The sequence below is a fragment of the Myotis daubentonii genome, chromosome 7 (genome assembly GCF_963259705.1).
Source record: "Myotis daubentonii chromosome 7, mMyoDau2.1, whole genome shotgun sequence".
In the NCBI taxonomy this organism is placed as follows: Eukaryota; Metazoa; Chordata; class Mammalia; order Chiroptera; family Vespertilionidae; genus Myotis; species Myotis daubentonii.
Window position 1 is genome coordinate 31,097,963 of NC_081846.1, and position 24,705 is coordinate 31,122,667.

General features: G+C 40.7%; 1 protein-coding gene across 5 annotated transcripts in view; it reads left to right on the forward strand.

Moving 5' to 3' along the window:
- CAB39 (calcium binding protein 39) overlaps positions 1 to 24,705 on the forward strand; it is an 81,076-nt gene that overhangs the window by 38,384 nt on the left and 17,987 nt on the right. For all 5 annotated transcript variants that reach the window (XM_059703486.1, XM_059703483.1, XM_059703482.1 and 2 more), the window contains 2 exons: positions 21,798 to 21,962; positions 24,117 to 24,235. In XM_059703486.1, the coding sequence (XP_059559469.1) occupies positions 21,798 to 21,962; positions 24,117 to 24,235 (284 nt within the window). The remainder of the gene's footprint in view (positions 1 to 21,797; positions 21,963 to 24,116; positions 24,236 to 24,705) is intronic.

Here is a 24,705-nt window from a genome sequence, read left to right on the forward strand (position 1 = left end):
AGTGGTGATGAAAGGGAACTGAGACCTGAAAACAATGGAAAGATAAAAATCTAATCAATCTAGAAATTATTTTCTTAAGCATTTCATTTATGATAGAAACAAAAAAGAATAAGATGTCTGCGAATACTTTCATCAGAAAGTATGCAAGAACCTATATGAAAAAAATTGTAAAACCTTATTCAGAGGCACAATAGAATAATTGGTCTGTGTTATCAAATGGAATATAGTTAAGATGCCATTTCTTCTCAAATTAACCTTTAATCATTCAAATCACAGGATCTTTTTGTAACGACAAAAAATGATTCTGAAGTTATGGAAGAATAAATACAGTAGCTCAAAGTTATAGTAGAATCTAAGAAATAGGAATTCTACTTTGCTTTAAAGTAAAACACATACTTTATACATCCAATCTTCATCTTCCCCTAATCTATATATATAAAAGTCTAAGCGACCATTACTACCGGATGATCGGCCGGTAGATATGATGAGCACTGACCACCAGGGGCAGATGCTCAACACAGGAGCTGCTCCCTGGTAGTCAGTGTGCTCCCACAGCCAACCTCCCGTGATCCTTCCCCCCTGACCAGCCAACCTCCCGCGGTCCCTCTTCCTGGCTGGCCGGCCCCGATTGGTACTGGGCGAGATAGCCCTGATTGCCGGCCAGGCCACGGGACCCCACCCGTGCACGTATTCGTGCACTGGGCCTCTAGTGGTTAATGAAATTCCATCCTTCTAGTTGTTCAAGCCAAGGTCTTGAGTCATCTATGACTCTTTTCACACTTCCCAAGTCCAGTTATGAGCAAATCCATCCACTTTACCTGGGAGGAAAAATAAAAAAGCCAGAATCTAATCACTTCTCCCCATTTCCTAGTTACCAGCCTAGTCTGAGCTGTCATGATCTCTGTTCTGGATTACTGTATTGATCTTCTAATTGGTTGGTCTTTTAAAACATGAATCAAATGATATTTTCTCAGGGTAAAAGTCAAAGTCCTTATACAAAGGCTCGAACTAAGTTCTACAGGGCAAATCCTGCCTAGGCCTGTCTTGTAAAGGCTCATGAGCTAGAAATGGTTTTAACATTTTTAGAGGGTTGGTTTAAAAAGCAAAGAAGAATAATGCAAACTTATGTGGCCTGCAAAGCTTAAAATATTTACTGTCTGCTCTTTTACAGAAAAATAAATGCCGACCCTTGGCCCATGGCCTCAATGATTCCTTCTCTTAGTACTCTCCTCACATTGGCTTCCTTTTCTAATCACGCACTCTAGTCACACCCTTTAAGTTTTTGCATTTGACAATTCCCTTTGCCTAGAATGTTCTTCCCCAGCTTACTCCCTTATTGCTTTCAAGTGTTTGCTCAGTGTCACGCTTGACCCAACCACCCCCTGTGTAAAATGCAGCCCTGCCCTCTGACATTCCTGCTCTCACTGATCTTCCTCTATTTACCTATGTAGCACTTAACATTTTTAATGTACTTAATGGTGTTTGTTTAATATTTCTTCCCCCTGTTAAAATATAAGCCTTCCAAAGACAGGGCTCAATAACTTTGTATTTATTGAAAATGGAGTAAAAGCAGAATTAACATGAAACATTGTCACATTAGGATTCGTGCTGATTTCTTAATTCCTACTAAATAGGATGAAACAGGTATTTGGAATATTGTAATGATTTGTATATTGAGTTTGTGGCTAGTAAGAGAATATCATAGCCAGGTATGTTCTGAATTTTATGATGCTGGCCAAGTATCACATTCCCTTTCAGTGCTACTATCCACAGAAGCAGTGAGATAAATGACCCTTCTCAAGAGGTGTGTCCTGTTGGTCCTAGTAGCTTTCAGTTTTGTGTTCATTAATTAACTCCCTCTGTACTTCAGGATGCTCAGAGGACAGGAATTTTTTTTTTGGTTGCATGATTAATTACACCCAGTGGATTTGATTACTGGATTACTCTTAGCTTCCAGTGATCTGTTGCAGGATACCATCCTGAAAAAGCTAGAGACAGATGGCTTCACTAGAGATTTCTACCAAACATGTAAGAAATCACACAGTTTCTACACAAACTTATCCAGAAAATTTTTATGTTTCTTACCTTACTTCATGAGGCCAGGATTACACTAATACCAAAACCAAAGACATTACAATAAAACTATAAACTAATACCTCTTATGAACATAGATGCAAAAAATTAGCAAATTGAATCTAACAGTAGGATAATAACATCATGACCAAGCGGAATTTATTTCCAGAATGTAGGGCTAGTTTAACATTAAAAAATCAGTCAGTGTAATTTATTGTGTTGACATTACATTAGTAGACGTGGGGGGAATAAAAAACCACAGCCTTCATTTTCTATAAAAACTCAGCAAACTAGGAATAGAAGAGAACTTTCTCACCGTAATATAAAGTGCATCCACAGAAATGCTACAAGTAGCATTGCACAGAACAGTGAAACACTGAATCGCTTATCTCCAAGATCAAGGATAAGATAGGAATGTCCACTTTCACCACTTCTACTCAATTGTGTACTTGGCGATTCTAGCCTGTGCAGTCAAACAAGAACAAGAAATAAAAGGCATGGAAAGGAATTAAAAAACAGTCTTTATTTGTGAATGGCATGATCATCTACATAGAAAAGCTAAAAAAATCTATTTAAAAAAGTTCATAGAACTAATAGGGTGCATTTAGTAAGGTTACAGGTTACAACATCAGTATATAAAGAGCAATCATATTTCTGTATAATAACAATGAAAAACCCAAAAATGAAATTTTAAAAAACACATTTGGAATAGCATCAAAAAATATGAAACACTTAGGGATAATCTGACAAAAGAAGTGAAAGACTTATACACTGATAACTAAAATATCACTAGAGATGAAAGACCTAAATAAGTGGGCCATAACACCTTGTTTATGGATTTGAAGACTCAATGTTGTTAAAATGTCAATTCTTTCCACATTGATTTATAGATTTATTGAAATCCCAGCACACTTTATAGAAATTGACAAGTTGCTTCTAAAATTTGTATGGAAATGCAGAAGAACGAGAATAATCAAAACAGCTGGGGGGAGGGGGGACGACACCAAGTTGTAGGGTTCACACCATCTAATTGCAAGAAATATAAAGGTACAGTAATCAAAATTGTGTGGTATAGACATACAGATCAGTGTAATACAATAGAGAATCCAGAAATAAACCCACATATGTAAGGGAAGCTTTTGAGAAAGGTGCAAATGCAGTTCAATGGAGAAATAATAGTTGTTTTAACCATTAGTACTGAACCAATTTGATAGCCACATATGCAAAAAAAAAAGGGGGGGGGGTCCCATACCTCATGCCATACATAAAAATGAACTCAAAAATGGATCACACAACTAAAAGTTAAACCTAAAATTATAAAGCTTCTGAAAGAAAACAGGAGAAAATCTTTGTGGCCTTGTGATATTTGCTAACCAAATATCCTTGGTTAGACAAAGGATATTTAGACATGACACCAAAAGCATACTCTATAAAAGAAAAAAATTAATGAATTGGAATTCATCTACACTAAAACCTTATCCTCTTCAAAAGATGCTGTTAAAAGAATAAAAAAGATAAACCACAAATAGAATATCTTTGCAAAGCATTTATCTGATAAAAGGTTGCATCCAGAATATTTAAAGACCTTTCAAAACTTAATAAGAAAATAAATGATCCAGTAAAAAGTAGGCAAGAAATTTGAATATACACTTCATCAAAGAAGATACACAGATTTCAGATAAGCACGTGAAAAGATATTAATCATCAGGGAACTTCAAAGAAAAAACATGAGTTATCTACACACCAATAGGATGGTTAAAATTAAAAATACTTGTTATACTAATATTGGTGATTATGCATAACAACTGGAACTGCTGATGGAAACATAAGATGATACAATCACTTTGGAAAAATAGTTTGGCAGTTTCTTAAAAATCTAAACTTATACATACCTAGCCATTTTAAGAAATATATGTCCATACAAAGACTTATACATAAATATTCATAGCAACTTTAATTGTAATTTAAAGTCCCAAACAGGAAAGAGCCCAGGTGTGTAAATAAACCAGTTGGGGTACACCAATAGTATGGAACACTACTCAGCAATAAAATAGATTAACTATTGCTATTCACAACAGCATGAATGAATCTCAAATAATTAAATATTGAGTGAAAGAAGCCAAACACTTGAGAGTACATAATGTGTGATTCCATTTATACAAAAACTGTATGGAAACCATAATGACAGAAAGTACATCAGTAGTTGCTTTGGGTTTGGCAGAGATGTGGAGGGTTAGAGTGGAGTTGGTGGAGTAAATGGAGTACAGAAGAATCGTGGTGGTGGTGGATATGTAAATAAGTCCAAACTTATCAAAATGTACTCTTTAAATATGTGTGGTTTGTTGCATGTCATTTGTAACTCAGTAAAGAGTAAGAAGACTACCCATGTACCAACTGAGAGAATGATAGCTTGAAAAGCACAGATATTGGCCCTGTGAATAGATCATGTAATAAATCCCCCAGAAAGGCTATTGAAAGCCTAGGTTGATACAGTAAAAATACACTACTTAAATCCAAAGTGAACAGCCTCTCTGTGTAGACAAGTCCATACTTGAGGGTGTAGAGAAACGAGTGGGTTGAGAGGGGCGTGACCAGGCTGGTACAGAAATTCAAAAGTCTACCATGAGAAATAGTTGAAAGAACTGGAGATGTGAAATACAGAAGAATAAAATTTGAGCCCTGGAGCTCTTAGTAAAATGTTTTTAGGGCACCATCTAATAAGAGGAAAGGGGAGGTGGCAGAGGGTGGTAGGAGGTAGAATTAAGACCTGTGAGTGGAAGTAAAGCAGGGAGTCTAGTTTCTTCTTGATATTAGGAAAAATAATAGGTGGGTGTTGGCTTCCTTGGTAGATAGCAAATTTCCTGTCTCTGGATATGTCTTGGTGTGGATAGGTCACCACTCAGGTCTTGCAGAAAGATTTGAAACTTGCATGGTTATTCTATTCTTACATTGATACACTATATTTTGCAAGGTGCCTTCATAGAGAATAGTCCTCTATCTTATTTTGAGGTAGAATAGTTTCCTGTTGTTATTCTCATAATCCTCATGAAGGAAGCTTTTGTTTCCTAGGTAACCCATCATATTAGATTCAGAGATGGTACTCACTCCTGACTCTGCCAAACCTATAGTAAAGTAATGCCTATTTCTGCTTTATTCATTATATCTATGGGCAGCTTCTCATTTCCTGTGATGTTATAGACAAATGATAATACAACATTTGAGTGTTTATTCCTTTACTTGTAATATGTTGGTGTACTTGTTTTATATGGTATACAGTTGCCATATTAAGAATTGTATATAGCCCTGACCAGTTTGGCTCAGTGGATAGAGCGTCGGCTTGTGGACTGAAAGGTACCAGGTTCAATTCCCGTCAAGGGCATGTACCTTGGTTGCGGGTATATCCCCTGTAGGAGGTTGTACAGGAGGCAGCTGATCGATGTTTCTAACTCTCTTCCTTCCTTCCTCTCTGTAAAAAAATCAATAAAATATATTAAAAAAAAAAAAAAGAATTGTATATAAGCCCTAGCCAGTTGGGCTCAGTGGATAGAGCGTCGGCCTGTGGACTGAAGGGTCCAGGGTTCTATTCTGATCAAGAGCACATGCTCAGGTTTCGGGCTCAATCCCCAGTAGAGGGTGTGCAGGAGGCAGCCAATCAATGATTCTCTCTATCATTACTGTTCCTATCTCTTTCTCCTTCTTCCTTCCTCTCTGAAATCAATAAAAATATTTTTTAAAAGAATTATGTATAATACAAATAGATTAGTCCCTTAGGAACTATGCCACACCTTTTTGAAATAATTTGGAAACTACTTTTTTCATACCTTTAGGAAAAAATGGTTTATCTTACCATTTTTATTTTTAGATTTTTGGGGTATGAGGGTGAAATTGGGTGGGGTGGAATTTGTTCTTTTATTGCTGACAGCCACACAGGTCTGGTGTACAAAGTGGCTATTTATACACTCTTTGCCCACTGCATACTATATAAAGAAGGTATGGCTGCCTCGCTCAGCACACACTTGGTTCCCTTCATCACTGTGAATGTGTGTGTTCACAGTGTTGAATAGCTGCATTCACTCGTTTCAGGAGAGGAGTAAGTTTGCTGGCATACTTAAGAGGGGGAAGGGAGGAGTCTTTTCATAGGGTGACCATTTAACAGTGACTCATGGTTACTAAACTTGTTTAGAGTAATCTTTAACACCAGAGGTTATTAATAGGTTTTTCTTAGTCCATGATCTTTCAGCTTAGAACACTCAGACTTTTTTTTTTTTCCACAGAGAGTCGTGTGTGCCTGCGCGTGTGTGTAGGACTTCTTTTTGAAAGTTAATACAGGAATTAATATGATGATAGACTTGCTCTCATTATCTCAAATATTTGGCACCAACAGTATTTCTCAGGTTACTTATAGATTCCATCTCACATTCTTTATCTTAATTTACTTTGATTTAAGAACTTCCTTTTTTCACTAAGGTCATCTAATAGTTTTTTGAGGATGAACTGATATTAAGGCAGTACATATAGATTGGTATATATATTCAGAGGGCTCTTGTTTAAATTGATTCTTTTGCTAAAGAGTAGGTATGAAGAAACAAAAAAAAAAAATGATTTAAACCTTCCCCTCCCCCCAAAAAATCTGGGTTCTTTGAGGCATTTCTCAGTAATAACTATTTACATGCAAATTATAATAAATTTGATTATATAAACTAATGGTGAACAGAAACATGGAAATTTTTGCTAAATAAGTTATTTAAAAATTGTTTCTAAAAACAGTGACTTTATATACAGTGATTCCCATCTCAATTATGGGAATTTTATTATGCTGAGTTGCATGTGTACATTATATAGCAAGATAGTCTTTTGCAAAAAGTGACAGTGCAAGTAATCTTTTCTGTAAAAGATTCCAAACTTGATTGAATCCACAGAAATTTTAGTGCCCTCATATATTGGGGCAAATAGATGGGCACATGGATCAAAATTTTTTCCCTGTTTTTAAGGAGTTTATAATCTAGGAGAGGAAATAAGTATGTAAATAATATAATATAGTACAGGTATTTGGAGATACCAATAATTTTGTGGGAATCAAAAGGATGATGCAGTCCGTACCTCTTCAGAGATAGCATTAAGTTTAAAGTGACATTTGAACTGGGTTTTAAGGTGTTTGGCAAGCAAAGAATGAGAGGGAACGGAATGTGAAACAGCATAAAGTCTGGCATGTTCAGAAGAACAGTGACAAGTTCAGGGTGACTTTATAGAGGTGACAAGATATAAATGAATGGTGGAAAGTGAGGCTAAAATGTAGGTTGTGGTAGATTGAAAAGAGCCTTGCATACAGCCTAAAGATATACTTAGAGAGTTGAGGAAATCTTCTGTTGTTTTACTTTCTTTTAAGTCTTTATTTTTAAGTAATTATTCATTCATAGGAAGTTGCACAAAAGTACACAGGGAGATACTGTCTACCTTTTACCCTGTTTACCTCAATGGTAACATCTCACATAACTATACAATATTAAGACCAGGAAATTGACATTGAACAGCCCACAGGCCTTACTTACATTTCACCAGTTTTATAAATATACTAGGGGCCCGGTGCACGAAATTCGTGCACTGGGTGTGTGGGGGGGGGGGGGGGAGTGTCCCTCAGACCAGCCTGCCCCCTCTCACATACTGGGAGCCCTCAGGCGTTGACCCCCATCACCCTCCGATCGCCTGATCGGCCCCTTGCTCAGGCCTGACGCCTCCGCCAGAGGTGTCAGGCTTGGACAGGGGACCCCCATCTCCCCCTGATCACTGGCTCTGGCCCCCGCCCAGGCCTGAGGCCTCTGGCTCAGGAATCATGCCTGGGCAGGGGACCCCCATCTCCCTCTGATCGCTTGCTCCACCCCCCGCCCAAGCCTGACGCCTCTGACCCAGGCTTCAGGCCTGGGCAAGGGGACCATCATATCCCCCCAATCCCCGGCTCTGCCCCCCGCCCAGGCCTGACGCCTCGGCCAGAGGAGCTGACCCTCATCACCCTCCGATCACCAATCACCGGATCGGCCCCTTGACCAGGCCTGAGGCCTCCGGCAGAGGTGTCAGGCCTGGGCAGGGGACCCCCAGCTCCCCGCGGTTGCAGGCTCCGCCCCTGCCCAGGCCTAACACCTCTGGCTGAGGCGTCCGGCCTGGGCAGCGGGGACCCGCAGCTGCAGCGGCCCCGTGATCGTGGGCTCCGCTTTAGGCCCAGGCAAGGGACCCCTAGCTCCCGGGACTGCCAGCTTCGACCGTGCCCAGCTCCCATCGCTGGCTCCACCCCTACTTCCTGCTATCACTGGCCAGGGCGGAAAAGGCACCTGATTCTCCGATCATGGCTGGGGGGCAGGGCAAAGGCGGCTTCTTCCTGCTTTCCCTTTCGCCTCCCTGCATTGTGCCTACATATGCAAATTAACCGCCATCTTGTTGGCAGTTAACTGCCAATCTTAGTTGGCAGTTAATTTGCATATAGCCCTGATTAGCCAATGAAAAGGGTATCGTCGTACGCCAATTACCATTTTTCTCTTTTATTAGATAGGACTAGTGGCCCGGTGCACGGATTCATGCACATTGAAAGGAGATTAATTAGAAGGTGGCTGGTGCAGTGAGGCAGGGTGAGATGGGCCAGATACGCCCTGAAGCCAACCTCCAGAGGTCCCTCTCTGGCTGTCCACACCTGGGGCAGCTCTGTGGCTCTAAGGGCGTCTGCGGAGTGAGCAGGGGTCCCTCAGTCAGACCTGTGGGGATCAGGCCGAAACTGGCTCTCCAACATCCCCCAAGGAGTCCTAGAGTGCAAGAGGGCACTGCAAAGTTGCTGTCGTACAGTGTGTGGAATGCAAACGCAAGTGTGCACTAAACCAGATTCAGGGCCAACAGTGTCCCAGCAACAACATAACCCACAGCCGAAGGTGGAATCACGTGGCCCCGTGAGGAAGCGGGCTCCTTCATCTCTGGTTCCAGGGTGCGTCACCTGAGAACCGCTGCTACCAAGTCACCACAGTCTGCAGCTCCTGCATTGAGCTTCTGCCCCCTGGTGGTCAGTGCATATCATACCTACCAGATGGTCAGATGGTGGCTTAGCCTTTTATATATATTGATGTATATGAGTCGGGAGAGGGCCTCTACCCTGCTTTATCATGTGATAGCTATGTGGTTTCTTTGAAACCACTACCTCAATCAAGATTCAGAACTATTCCATCACCACAAGGCCCCCCTCTTGCTATCCCTTTATAGCAACACTGGTTTCCTACCCCCCCCCCCCAATCCCCCCCATCCCTAACCCTTGCTGGCAACCACTAATCTGTTCTCCTAATTTGTAATTTTGTTATTTCAGGAATGTTTTTTAAATAGAATCATGTAGTAGGTAACCTTTTAAGATTGGCTTTTTTCACTCAGCTTAATTCCCATGAGACCCATGCAAGCAGTATATCAATAATTCCTTTTGATTGCTGAATAGTAGTCCATTTTCTGGATTTACCACAGTGTGGTTAGGCATTCACCTGATGGACAGCTGGACTATTTCCAGTTTTGGACTATTACAGATAAAGCTACTATGAACATTTTTATACCAGTTTTGTGTGAACTTAAGTTTTCCTTCCTCTGGGATAAATGCCCAAGAATGCTATCTTGGGTCACATGGTAAGCACTTGCTTAGTTTTTTAAGAAACCACCAAACTCTTTTCTTAGAGTCTTGTGCCATTTTACATTCCTATTAGCAATGTTTCAGTCAGAGATGAGATGAGATTAGAAGTGTGTCTGGGAAGATGGATGTAATGGCAGAAGACGAACTTGCTAAGAGAACTCTGGTGACAAGGAAAGCTAAGGGTAAGAAGGAGAAGCAAGATATGAGAGTAGATTTCTGAGGGACAATTGAGAGGATTTGATGGTTGTCTACAATTAATTTCAGGTTCACATACTCTTTGACCTATCTTCTCTACCCACCAAATATTGTCTAGAGCATGAGTCAATAAACTGTGGACCAAGTCAGCCTATTACCTGGTTTTGTAAAGAAAGTTTTTTTTGTTTTGTTTTGTTTTGTTTTGTTTTTTGTAAAGAAAGTTTTATTGGAACACAGCCATCCCATTCATTGACCTGTGGTCTGTGGCTGCTTTCCTGCTGCAGTTGCAGAGTTGAGTAGTTGTGACAGAGACCATATGACCCACAAGTTTGCTACCTACTTATCTAGAGAAGCATGATACTTCTCATGAGACAGATAGCAGGAATTCTTATTTTGGTTAGAAATGGGGACAGGCAGGGAAAGTATATGTTTTGCTTTTAAACTTGATGTTCCACAAAAATGCAAAGAGTACTCTAGGGAAACAGGTTCCAGGGGCTCTTTCTCCCTTCATTCACTTTTTCAGTTTTACTTTATTCTAATTTGTTTATTGGGATTCTACATAAGATTTTTTCTTTGAAAAAATTGTGGCAGGCAGGAGTAGAAAATAGGATATCAGTGACCCAAAAAACACTTAAAAACTACTGATTTAGATGACCTCTAGCATCTTTTTCAACACTTAAGATGCTATGATTCCGTACTGTGGCATCACTTCTAACTTAAAATTTCAACTCAGAATTTATTTTCTCTGCCCCAAAATTGGTCTCTCTCTTCTTGATTGACTGGTTTAAAAATGTTATCTCTATATCTCTGGCTCAAAACCTAAGAGTCATCAGATTCTTTCTCTCTTACTTCAGCATCTGTTTGCCAAAGCTCTGTTTATTTGAAATCATTCAGTGGAGGGAGAGGAAGCTGAAATTTTCAACTTTTTCCTCTTTCTCTTTTCATAAACACTCTAGGTAATGTGGGATTGTGTGTGTGTTGGGGAGGCAGGAGTGTTTTTGTGTGCAGGAGATCTGTGCTTTCTTCATTAAGCCTAATAGTTGTAATTGATTTCTAAATCTAAAAACTTTAGAAAATACAAATGAGTATAAAGAAAATATAAAGCTCATCTCATTCCACTCCACATGAAATTACCACTGTTGTTAACATGGTGGGATATCCTTACAGATTCTCATAAAGTGGTTGCAAAAGGAGTACCCTTCACCCAGCTTCCCCAAATGTTAACATTTTACATAACCACAGTAAAATGATCAAAATCAGGAAAAACATTGACCAAGTAATATTAACTAATCCATAGACCTTTTTTCAAATTTCAGCAATTTTCCTACTAGTATCCTTTTTCTGGACCAGGATCCAATTCAGGATGACACCTTGAGTTGAGTTGTGACATCTCCTTAGTTGCCTTTAATCTGAAACAATCTCTCTGTCTCTGCCTTTCATACTCCAGCACTGTTTTATAGAATGTCCCTTAATTTGCATTTGGCTGAGGTTCTTCATGATTCAATGCAGGATGATGCCTTTTGGGCAATAAAACCAGGGAAGTGATGATGTCCCTGTGTGTGCTGTCAGGAGGCACTTGAGGCCAATAGTCTTGTTACTGTTCACTTTGATCTGGTGGCTCTTGTGGCATCTCTGTATAAGTACTCCTTTTCCTTTTATCACTAATAAGTCTCTCGGATGAGTGGGCATCTCCTTTTCAAGTCTCCCAAGTGATTCTGGTGTGTCTCCAGGTTGAAACAGAGGGTGACAGAAATGCATCACAACAGATGGAGGAAACCAGGGATGTTTTCGATGGGACATCTGTCTTAATATGGAAGGAGTAAAGGAAGATGTTCAGATACAGAGGAGAGAGAGACAGAGAGAGAGACAGACACTAACATCTCCTGAGTGAAGTGGAGCAATTTTGAAATAGTTGCTACCAGGAGTTACTGGTTTTAAATCAGTCCAGTTTGAAGGAATGTTTCTGACTGAATTGAAGGCAGTCGAACAGCATGAATTTCAGTGAACCAAGTGTGCTCAGGTGCGTCACTTTTTGTACAGTGCTCAGAACCTGGGAGCCTAAATAGGGAAAGTTTTTAGTAAAGGATATCCATTGTTGATTAAGGGATCAGGAAACCTGGAGCTGAGAAAACTGCATGCTGAAACATGCAGTCTTAGCAGGACAGGTAACATGGTATTAGGTGCCCAGTGGATTAGGTGACACGATGATCTCAGCAGCTTGAAAAGGATACAGTGTTTGGAGGAGCTATAAGTGTGAATAGCTGACTCGGTAGGTGTAAGGGGACAGGCAGGAAGGTGACAGATAAGGAGGATGTGGTCAGAGAGGCAGAGACCATACTGACATGATACAGGCAGGCCAGAGATGGGGGACTGGATGGGGTGACTAGTGTAAATGCTGGTGAAGGGAACCAGGTCAAATGTAAACAAGTTCAATTTTATTCTGTGTGTGGCATCTTCAGCCCATAAATACTTGCTGCATTGCCTTTTCTGGTGAAATAATTGACTTCTTAAGTTTTTCTGATTATCTTTTAGTAATATTTGGACAGTTTTTAAAAGCTTTTGTTTAATCAACTTGTAATTGTTCATGTAATGGGGTACAAAAATTATTGAAATATGAGTTTAATCTCTTATTAGAACTGCTAATAATAAAGTTGAAGAATTTTAGTTTTTCTTTTATATCATGCTGCTGATTATTTTATAAATGGTAACTAACCATGGAAATGACCAGGTTTGGAAGCCTCTTGTCCCCATTGCTATTATCTATTTCCGAATAATTTGAGTCAGGCTTTTTATTGTTAAGACCCATTCCAGTCTTTAGATTTTTATTTTGCATCATTTGTGGTACTCTTTTTTAAGGTTGACCTACTTACATATCCTATACTAATAAAAGACAAACATGCAAATTGACTGTACTTTTGCTACACCTTAAGCCACGCCCACCAGCCAATCAGAGCGACTATGTGCAAATTAACCCAACCAAGGTGGCGGCCGGCAGCCACAGAGCTGGAGTGAGCAGGAGGCTTGCTTGCTCCGGTGATGGAGGAAGCCAAGGTTCCCCGCCTGCCGTGGCCCGGCTCTGAGCTCCACTGAAAGCAAAAAGTTTCAATTATAGAAGGTAAATAAACCCCAGATACCTGCTTTCAGCCAGCCATGGCCACGGAGCTGGAGTGAGCAGGAGCCGGCTCTGAGCTCCATTGAAAGCAACAAAGTTTCAATTATAGAAGGTAAATAAATCTCAGAAAGAAAAAAAAAAGGAGAGTCTGGGAGCTTACATCACCAGGGTGCTTGGCCAGCCTGAAAACAGCCCTCAGTCCCTCACCCAGACTGGTCAGGCACCACAGTGGGGACCCCCCCACCGTAAAGGGGGTGTGGCCAGCCTGAAAACAGCCATCAGCCGCTCACCCAGACTGGCCAAACCTCCATGGGGTGAGGGTCCCCACTGGGGTGGACATCCTCCAAGGGGTCCCACACTGCAAGAGGGCATAGGCCGGGCTGAGGGACCCCCCCGAGTGCACAAATTTTTGTGCACCGGGCCTCTAGTCTCTATATATAAAAGCCTAATGTGTAAAGTGTCCCCTTAGGAGTTTGACCAACCAGGAGTTCGATTGCTCGCTATGACGTGCGCTGACCACCAGGGGGTGGCATAGAATAAAGGAAGGCCCTGGCCAGCAGCTGGCAGCCACTAGGGACCCTACCCATGCACAAATTTTGTGCACCAGGCCTCTAGTATAGACATAAACTTAGTTACTTGTTAGAAATATTAAAAATTATGGGGGTGTCTTATGGGGATGAAACAGAAGTAGAAATGAGATTAGTACAACATAGTTAGCACTTTGTTCTATTTGTCTCATTCTCTTTATCTTTTTGTTTTTTAAAAAAGCAAAAGATGAATTGTAAAGCATTCAAATAAATCTAAAATAGAGCAAGTGAAAGATGAAAGTATTCTTCTTACCCCTCCCCATAGACAGACTATAATACCGAACTGGTTTTCCTATAAGAACACAGGGAGGTTCCTTGCTTACCACTTAACTCTGTCAGGTAGTCTCCCTTAACTTTCTTGATAAGAGGTTTCAAGGTGTCCTACCTTCAGGTCCTTGTATCGGCACTACATTTGGGGGGAATTCATTGACTTACAGTGTCACACATTTCTTTACATCTGGATTTTATATCCCAGTGATCAAGTATGCTGATGTTCAACCCTTCTTCATGCATGTATGGAGCACCTGCAAGCACTGGGCTCCTAATAGAATACAGAAGGAAGCAGACATTAATTGAGAATTACAAGGTAAAGCAGCATTACATACAACTGGAGAAACACTATGAAGAAGTACATAGTGGTAGGAGAATGTATGATAAAATTTACCTAGAAAGACTTCTCTGAGGAAGTGATCATTGAGCTGAGCAATGAAGGCAGAATAGGAGTTGGCCAGGAGGTGGGGCAGGATATGGTCACAAAGAACATTCCAAGCATAGGGAACCATATGTGCAAGGATTCTGAAAGGAGACCAATGTGACCAGAGTAGTAGTGAATAGGTAGTGAGGGAGAAATTGTAGTGCATGTGTAAGGTCAGAGAGGTAGGATCAGACCATGAGTGCTTTCATGGGCCATGTTAAGAAGGAATTTTCTTCATCCTAAGAGCAGTCAGTAATTAAAGCATTATAAGCAGAGGAAATGACAATCATATTTGCATTATAAAAAGATCATTGTAGGTGTATTGTGGAGAGTGATTTCTAAGGGATTCAAGGAAATAGTCAATAGGCTACTTAGTAGGCCAAGTAGGTAGTAGTTATGGGGACTCTAACTTGGGTAGTGATGGTCGGGGTGGGGAGATAAATAGATGGATTAGGGGGACTTGGTGATGAATTAGATATTGGGGCCAGGTAGGGAAGAAGGAAGAGTTGAGGATGATTTCTAACTTTTAACATGTATAACTCACATCAATAGTAGTATCTCTCCTTGAAATAGGGAACAAGGGAAGAATACCAGGCCTTGGAGCAAGATCATGAGTTGTTTTAGATGTGTTAGTTTTGAGGGACCTTGAGACATCCAAGTGGAATCATTTTGAGTAGGCTGCTGGGTGTACTAGTAAAAGAACTGGATTAGAGATAGGAATCTGTGAGGCGTCTGCATGGAGATGTTAATTAAAGCTGTGGGTGTGGGTGAGATCACTTAGGGAGAGAAGATAGAATGAGAAGAGAGCCTTGTACCCTGCCCTGAGGAATTCCAATATTTAAATGGTCTAGTCAAGGAGGCTGAGCCAAAAGGGAGACAGGAAGGAAAAAATTAGGGTAGTGGTGAGTCACTGAGGACAAAGGAGGGGTGGTTTGAGAAGAAGGGTGTAATCAACAACTGCAAATGCTGCCAAGAGCTCACATGTAATGAAGACGGGAAATTGTATTTAATGGCATTGGTAACTAGATGTAGAAGCCACATGGATTTGGATTGAAGAGTGAATAGGAAAAAGATGTGGACTATAGCAAACAGGTAGATGTTATGGGGGACAGTGACTAGGAAGGGGTTATACAGTCAAAGGAGAGTTTGATTTTTTTTTAATTAATCTTTATTGTTCAGATTATTACATTTGTTCCTCTTTTTTCCCCCCCCCATAACTCCCCTCCTCCCAGCTCCCGCCCCACCCTCCGCCCTCACTCCCCACCCACTGTCCTCATCCATAGGTGCACGATTTTTGTCCAGTCTCTTTCCGCATCTCCCATACCCCTTTCCCCCCCAAGAATAGTCAGTCCATTCCCTTTCTATGTCCCTGATTCTATTATGATCACCAGATTATTTATTCACTTGATTCTTAGATTCACTTGTTGATAGATGCATATTTGTTGTTCATAATTTGTATCTTTACCTTTTTTTTCTTCTTCCTCTTCTTAAAGGATACCTTTCAGTATTTCATATAATACTGGTTTGGTGGTGATGAACTCCTTTAGCTTTTCCTTATCTGTGAAGCTCTTTATCTGACCCTCCGTTCTGAATGATAGCTTTGCTGGATAAAGTAATCTTGGTTGTAGGTTCTTGGTATTCATCACTTTGAATATTTCTTGCCATTCCCTCTGGCCTGCAAAGTTTCTGTTGAGAAATCAGCTGACAGTCATATGGGTATTCCCTTGTAGGTAACTGGGTTTCTTTCTCTTGCTGCTTTTAAGATTCTCTCTTTGTCTTTTGCTCTTGGCATTTTAATTATGATGTGTCTTGGTGTGATCCTCTTTGGATTCCTTTTGTTTGGGGTTCTCTGCGCTTCCTGGACCTGTAGGTCTATTTCTTTCACCAGGTGGGGGAAGTTTTCTGTCATTATTTCTTCAAATAGGTTTTCAATATCTTGCTCTCTCTCATCTTCTGGCACCCCTATAATTCTGATGTTGGTGCGCTTGAAGCTGTCCCAGAGGCTCCTTACACTATCTTCGTATTTTCGGATTCTTTTTTCATTTTGCTTTTCCAGTTGGGTGTTTCTTGCTTCTTCGCATTTCGAATCTTTGACTTGATTCTTGCGCTCCTCTGGTCTGCTGTTGGGTGTCTGTATAATATTCTTTATTTCAGTCAGTGTATGCTTAATTTCTAGTTGGTTCTTTATCACAACATCGAGGGTCTCATTAGATTTCTTGAGGATCTCACTACATTTATCGGCAGTCTCACCAGTCTTTTCGAGGGCCTTACTAAGTTTATTGGCAGCTTCTAGACAGTTCTTAAGAGACCTTAAAAGTGTGGTTCTGAACTCAATCTCCTCCATTGACAGTTTTGTCCTGTTTCTTTGTCTCCGCATTTTTTATGCTTTCTTGGTGCACCCCCTAGTGGACTTTGTGCGCAGTCTTGTTGTCTTTAAGCCTTGATTGATGTTGGCAATACCGGGGGTGATTTGACCTCCAGGCTAATTGGCTATAAGAGTCAGCTGTGTCTGCAGTGGGAGGGCTTCTGTGCTGGATCTCTAGGGCGGTGCTAATCTAGCGTTTGCCTGAGGCTATCCGGCAAATGGTTCTGTGCAGGGCTTGGGCGGGGCGGGTCCCTGGGGATCTACAGGGCAGGCGGAGCAAGCAGTTATGGCTGCTCTCAGTTCCTTCCCCAGGGGCTCTGCCTCTCAGAGTCCCAGCAATGGCTGCAAACCTCAGAGAGAAAGCTGCCTTCGAGTTCCGACCGAAGCCAGACAGTCCCGCTTCTCCCCTTTGAGTCTTGGTCCCCAGAGACTCGCCCGGATCTGGAGCTCAGAGTCTGAAACTCCCTCCCGATTGAAAACAACAACTGCGCCCTCCGCCGCCAGCCCGCTCCGCACGCACACTTCGCACCTGAGTATTTCACTTCAGCACTGCGCCTCCTCTGAGTCTGGGTATGATATTCTCTTTCCTCCTAGTTGTAGAATTTCCACTCAGCCAGCCTTCCTGTGGTTCTGGATGATGTCAGTTCTGTCCTTTAGTTATATCTCTGAAGTGGTTGTTCGAGGGCAGCAATCTCCGGCGTTAACCTATGCTGCCATCTTGGTTTCTCCTCGAGAGTTGGCTTTTGTTAATGGGAGTCTTGATCACATTTAAAATCAAGTGAGAGGGAAGTTGACTATATTAGAAGATGAGATAACAGACAGGATGAGTTCTGAGAAGGCAGGAGATAGATGGAGTCCAGAAGCAGAGAGGATTAACATGGGTAGATGAGTGTACTCATTAGCAGATGAGGGAATTCCATTGGTGTTTCCTCCCCACCCACAATGTATGCGATAGGAAAGGTAAGGTGAGGGATTTAAATGTGAATTCAGGTGGGCTTTCATTTCAGAATTAGCGCAACTAGCTTTCTATTTCCTTGCTTCCCCCCTCCCTGTTTTTTTAAACAGCTTTGTTGAGACATCTCATATATAATTCACCCATTTAAAGTGTATAATTCAGTGGTTTTTAGTTTATTCACACATAATGTGCAACCATAACCACAGTCAGTTTTAGAACAGTTCATACCTCCAAAAGAAACCCCATACTCTGCCTATCACTCACCCCTCCTCCTCCTTATTCATCTTTTGCTCTCAGAAGAGAGCCTAGAATATGATCTAAATTAGATTTAAAATCATATGATTTCAGAGAAGAGTATAAAGTGAGGCATATGAAGGATTGCTATGAGCCTCAAAACTTTGATCTAGCCAGAGAAGCATTGGGGACTGAGGCCTACTACTTAGCGTCACTGGTGTAAAATCAACAGAAAATAGACTCAGAAAACCTACTAAATGTCAGATTCTTCCCTGTTAAAGAGAATATCTTAAGAATGAAGATTAGTAAAATTAAGTTGAAAAAGCACATATAACTAGATTTAAGAGAACATTTACTATTTTTTTTAATATATTTTATTGATTTTTTACAGAGAGGAAGGGAGAGAGATAGAGAGTTAGAAACATCGATGAGAGAGAGACATCGATCAGCCGCCTCCTGCACATCTCCTACTGGGGATGTGCCCGCAACCCAGGTACATGCCCTTGACCGGAATCGAACCTAGGACCTTTTAGTCCGCAGGCTGACGCTCTATCCACTGAGCCAAACCGGTTTCGGCTAAGAGAACATTTACTATTGATAAATGATTTGATCTATTGGCCCAGAAAAGGTACAATCTGGGATACTCAAAAAAATTTTTTAATGTTTTTATTGATTTCAGAGAGAGGAAAGGAGAGGGGGAGAGAGAGAGAGAGAGAGAAACATCAATGATGAGAGAGAATAATCCATTGGCTGCCTCCTGCACACTCTTTACTGAGGATCGAGCCCACAACCTGGGCATGTGCCCTGACCCAGAATCAAGCGGCTGATGCTCAACCACTGAGCCACACCGGTCAGACTGAAAATTTGTATATTGGTTGACACACTGTCAGAAAGCTGAGTCATTAGCAAATACAGTAGTAACAGCAGATTGGAAATGTTAAGATTCTGCTTAACATTGAGACTGATTAAGGCAGCGGTTCTCAACCTGTGGGTCTCGACCCCTTTGGGGGTCGAACAACCCTTTCATAGGAGTCGCTTAAGACTGTCGGAAAACATATATAATTACATATTGTTTTTGTGATTAATCACTATGTTTTAATTATGTTCAATTTGTAACAATGAAATTGGGGGTCACCACAACATGAGGAACTGTATTAAAGGGTCGCAGCATTAGGAAGGTTGAGAACCACTGGATTAAGGTTTCATAATGGGATTTTTAAGAGGAGGATTTATAAGCACTTAGAATAGAAAATAGTGGTTAGTAGATGTCAGCATAAAAGGTCTTGCCAAATTAACTTTATTTCATTTTCTTATGTTCAGAAAGTGTGGAAGGGATAGTTATTCTTATTTTATCAAAGTATTTAACAAAATGCCACTTGAATATGATTTGGAAATAGGCGTATGTAAGTGGTTGAGTGGCCATGCCCAAAGATTATTAGTAAATAGATAGTTACTGAAAAGAACATAATGATTCAATGGTATAATGATTCCTTTATGGTTATTTCCTTTTCAACATTTTGGTTAATGATTGAGGCCATGGGAAGCATACCTATCAGATTTTCAGACCATACAAACAGAAGAGTGATAGCTAGTATATTGGATCTCCTTCCAAATCCAGAAATACCTCCACAATGTTGAATGCTGGACTGTTAATGAAATGAAATTAAATAGTCAAAAGAGTTAAAGCCTTCATTGTATTGTCATTCAAAGATCTGGTTTTGAATGAAATATATATATATGAAAGGCTAATATGCTGTGTGTCCCTCCCACTGTCCGACAGGTCGCTATGACGCACACTGACCACATGCACTGACTTAGCAGCAGTGGTTCTCGGGTGACTCACCCCAAAACCAGAGGAGGGAGCCCGTTTACTTGCGGGGCCACGTGATTCCACCTTCGGCTGTGGGTTATGTTGTTGCTGGGGCACTGTCAGCCCTGAATCTGATATACTGCACACTTGTGTTTGCATTCCACGCCCTGTACCATAGCAACTTTGCCGAGTGCCCTCTGGCACCCTTTGGGGGGTGTCAGAGAGCCGGTTTCAGCCTGATCCCCGCAGGCCAGGCCAAGGGACCCCCCACCTACTAGAGGGACCCCACTCACTCCGCAGACACCGGGGAGGGACCGTGGGAGGTTGGCTCCAGGGTGTGCCCAGCTCCTCTTGCCCAGTCCCGCCCCGCCGGCCACCTTCTAATTAATTTCCTTTCAATGTGCACAAATCTGTGCACCGGGTCACTAGTATGATATAATGGCAAAAATTCTTAAAGGTAGCCTTGGGCCATATTAATATTTGTGACATTAGTAGGAAAATGGTCTGATGTCTTCTGCATTATTCCATTTTAGATAGGGTTGGAACATTAGCACTATCTTTCTTAGGAGGATAAAGAAGCTGAGAGGTTTCCTGGAAGAAGACTATTTAGGGGCAATGGGCAAGCTGCCTTCAAGAGGAGCCTTTCTATGGAAGAGAAGTTAGGATACTGCCTGCCCTGCAGTGCAGCCCCAGGACTAGCAGACACTATAGTGAGGCAGTGTTCATCTCATAAAATTTTCTGACAGCTACCTGGTTCCAGAATCTGCTAACACTGCAGACACTGGAAATATTTAAGGTGAAGCAATGTGATTATTTGGTAAGGAGGATAGAAGATTGTAGAAGGGAGTACCTTGGAACTAGATAATTCTTTAGGTACCATGAAATGCTTGTGTCCTGTGAATCTGTATTACTAATCTTCTTGAAGTTGATTTCTGTTCACAAATACTTTGACTTTTATAGTTTTTTATAGCCTTTATGTTTTTCATCTATCTTTAGAACTCTACTTGAGTTTCCTTTGTTATTACCTATAACTCTTTGGTGGTTTTGTTTGTTTTTTTTGTAGTGGTTCCTTTAGGACTTAGAGTGTATAACTGGAACTTATTGAAGTCTGTCTTCAAGAAATATTATTCTGCTTCATATATAAAAATTTTACAACACTATACTCCATTACCCACATTTGAGTTGTTGTTGCCACATGTTTTTGTTCTGCATGTGTCATAACCTTAGAATACAATTATTTATGCTTTAAACAGCCAATTACCTTTTAAAGACACAGTACTCTGCCCTGCTGTGAATACTAGTCTCCTTGGCCTCTGCAGATGCGCAGCTCTATCATCTCAGCTCAGCTCAATTCATGGAGGCCCCCTCTTCTGCCTGGCTTCCTCTTCCTGTGATGTAGCCTGGAAATTCCCTCCTGATAGTCAACTTGGGCAATTATGAGGTTCATTTCATTTGTTTCCCTTCTCAGAGGTCACTGTCCTATACTGCCTGAATTTCAATGTTTAGAACTCATTGTTTCATAATTATCTCCAATGTTTTAGTCTTTTTCATGAGGAAAGATAAAATCTGGCCCCTGTTCATCCATCTTGGCCAGAAGTGACGTATTATTTATTGCTAATATTTTACTGTTGCATTCAAAGCCTCTTTCAGCTTCATTTTCTGCTCTCACTCCCTTGCTCCACACCTTTTCTCTAACAGACCCTGTGCTTCTTCCTCCCCCTCATGCCTGTCTCATACCAGTTCTTGCCCCTCAAATCTCCTTTTCCCCAGTTCTTGCTGCTCGGTGTCTCCAGTCTCTGGGTCAGCTCATGTGCCTCTTCCTTATTGTTTCCCTCCCATTTGATGCAGAATTGAGTATTTTCTTCCCATTGCATTTCTATCATAATATTGTTTTCAGTGTTCAAGTGTACATGTGAATCTTCTGTTTTTTCCTGCTGAGCATGTGTGTTGGCCCACACATGTGTACACACATGCACAGTGTTAAGCTCCTGAGGGCATCTTGGGCTTGTCCACTTTTGGTGCTTGTACATAGGTCCATGAGTACATAGCGAAGATATTTAACAAATGTAGGTGTGCTATATATGTTTGTTAAAAATGAATTGTTTTTTTCCTCTCCCTCAAAATCAGGCCACAGAAGAAGTTTCCAAAAATCTGGTTGCCATGAAAGAAATTCTCTATGGCACAAATGAAAAAGAGCCGCAGACGGAAGCAGTGGCACAGCTCGCTCAAGAACTGTATAATAGTGGGCTTCTGAGCACCCTGGTGGCGGACCTGCAGCTCATTGACTTTGAGGTAAGAAACCAGTCTCTTACTTTTCACCAACAGCACCCCATTCATAGTCCTTTTCCATGTGCCTCCCTTCTTTGAAACATCTGAGGATTCCTGCCAGGCTCCTGGCTCAGGGGTTGCCAACCTATAAGCGTGCCCACACTGGCTCCTGTTAGCAGAGCCAGGGCAGGAACTCAAGGGTGTCCCAGGCTTTTCTCCCCTTATTTTACCACATCATACAGGGAGGTTCTTAGGTATTCATTGTGCCCTTTTATTTAGGTTGTCTGTAATTAACAGCTGCTGTTTTACATAATTCACGGGCCCTTGGTTCTCAAGGAATAAACAATCTAAAGATGACCTAGAATGTTAGAATTTTAGAGGTAGATGAGATCTCTGAGAACATCATTATGGTGGCTATTTTTTTGGTTTTTGTTTTTACCTGTTGAGAATTCATTACAGCAGAAATCGTATGTGTTTTGCTTGGCACGGCTTTTAAATGTTTAAATTCGGATGTCATTTAAATAGCAGGAGGTATTATACACAATTTTGAATTTCTGGCTTCTCTTGAAACTTTGGACTCTGGTAACATGGGGCCTGTAGTCCTCCATGGCCCCTCAGCTGAAGCAGGAGATCCACACTTGGGTGTGTGGCAGACAGCGCAGCCTGCTTTTCCCCTGCGTTACCCATTTGCATCTCCTGCCGAGCTCTGGTATACTTTTGAGATTGTTACCCAAACTTACACAGCTGATCATGCCATGTTATTTAGTCAGGGAAAGTGAGAATAATGGCCCTTGGTACCAGTCTGAGAAGTATATACATATATAATATATATATATATATATATATATATATATATATATATATATATATATATATATATATATACACACACACACACATATACATAGTACTGAGGGGCTCCGGCATGGTCATGATTCTTTGGTTCTTTATTATGGGTGTGCTTTGTGAAAGCCCCAGTGTCTATCATCCTTGAGTGTTTGGATGTCTGTTCAGGTGCTTGCAAAACCAGAGGAGAAAATAGCAGACAATATAACCAGATCCAGTTTTGGAGAAGGATATAAGGGTGGGTTCATAGGTTACTCCAGTATAATATTGATAATAAAAGAGAATAAAGTTTTATTTCTATCCTGTAGAACAAGTAGAACTGATATTTCCATTTATGTAGCTGATTTCATGTATTTTTAATAGTGTATCAAATTTCAACAACAACAGTTTTTATTTCCTCTGCAATGTTGGGAATGCACTGGAACATCTAGTTCCTTCTCTATCCACCCATCCCAGTCCCCAGCCTGGACACCAAATTTAATATTCATTTGGGACTTTAGAGACACAAATTTAAAAGAAGTGTGTGCCCCTGAGACTGATTCTTAGCAAATGCTCCCGACCTAGGTGGGCCACAGGGTGATCTCTGGTACTGGAAAGCTCTCGCTCACTCCATCTCTCCTGCAGGCTTGTCAGCCTCTTCACAAGTGGCCATTCTGAAACATCTCTTGCCATCCAGTGCTGCTCTTGTTACTTTCTTATGCAGCTTTTCAGTTTTACTGTAGAGCGGTAATGTCCGTCTATTTTGTTTAGTCAAGTACAGTGGTGTAATTCTGACCTCTGAACTACTACATTATGTGACTCTTAGGACCTTCATTATTAATCTATATAGTCTTTACTAAGTAGGCCTAGTTTAATAGGGGCATGTATCTACTTACCATTAAAGTTCAGCTTCTTATGGAAATCTTTCATTTTATATTAGCAGCATACACTTTCTCCTTTCTTCACTATAAAAGGGAAATATGTGTAGTGTTTACAACACGAGCATCCTGTTTAGGCCGCTTTTTCCATTTGGGTGGGAATGAGGTCCCTGAACATTGTAAACATAGAGCAAGGTTTTGTTTTTCATATCTGAGCATGATTGAGAGGAATGATTGAAATTATATGTAGTGAGATTTCACTTTGTCAACACATTGCTCAGGTTAAAAATAGTATACTATTAAAACTTAGAATTTAAAATTATAAATAAAATTTAATGTCTGTGAATGTTTTAAGGTCATATATTCGGTCATAATTAAATATAATTCAATGCCTTGATTTGAGTGTATCTGGGAGGGTGTATGGGCTTTTTAATGTTTAGTCAGGTAAATGTTTTAATGATTGTATTCCTAATAGGGCAAAAAAGATGTGGCTCAAATTTTCAACAATATTCTCAGAAGACAAATTGGTACAAGAACTCCTACTGTTGAATACATCTGCACCCAACAGAATATTTTGTTCATGTTATTGAAAGGGTATGTACAATGTAATAAAATTTATATTCTCAGTTGAAAAATAAAAAGGAAAGATGGTCTTGGGCAAAAACAGGATGGTGAATGTGGGAAAGCATTTTATCTATGGTTCGCTCAGCTCGATTTTTTATAGCTCTTGAACATATTTCCCCCCTTAAAATTCAGCCTGTGAGCTAAATTGAATTTGAAAAAATGCCCATAGAAGTTTAAAGGTAGGTGAATCATGAGTCTTTAAATTTTCAAATCATACATGACTGAAGAATAAAAGTCCTCTGTGGTCTTACTTCTGTTCTCTAAGATTTAAAAAGTTATAAGTGCATGAAATGTCAGTTAAATCATGTATTTAAAGATATCTTTGGGTACACCTGCACCTTGTAAGGCAGTAAAAGCTCCCTAGTAACTGGAGCTGTATAGCTTAACTCAATTAGTCAACAAAGAACATGGTTGTGAATTAGTACCCTTTGCTTTTTATG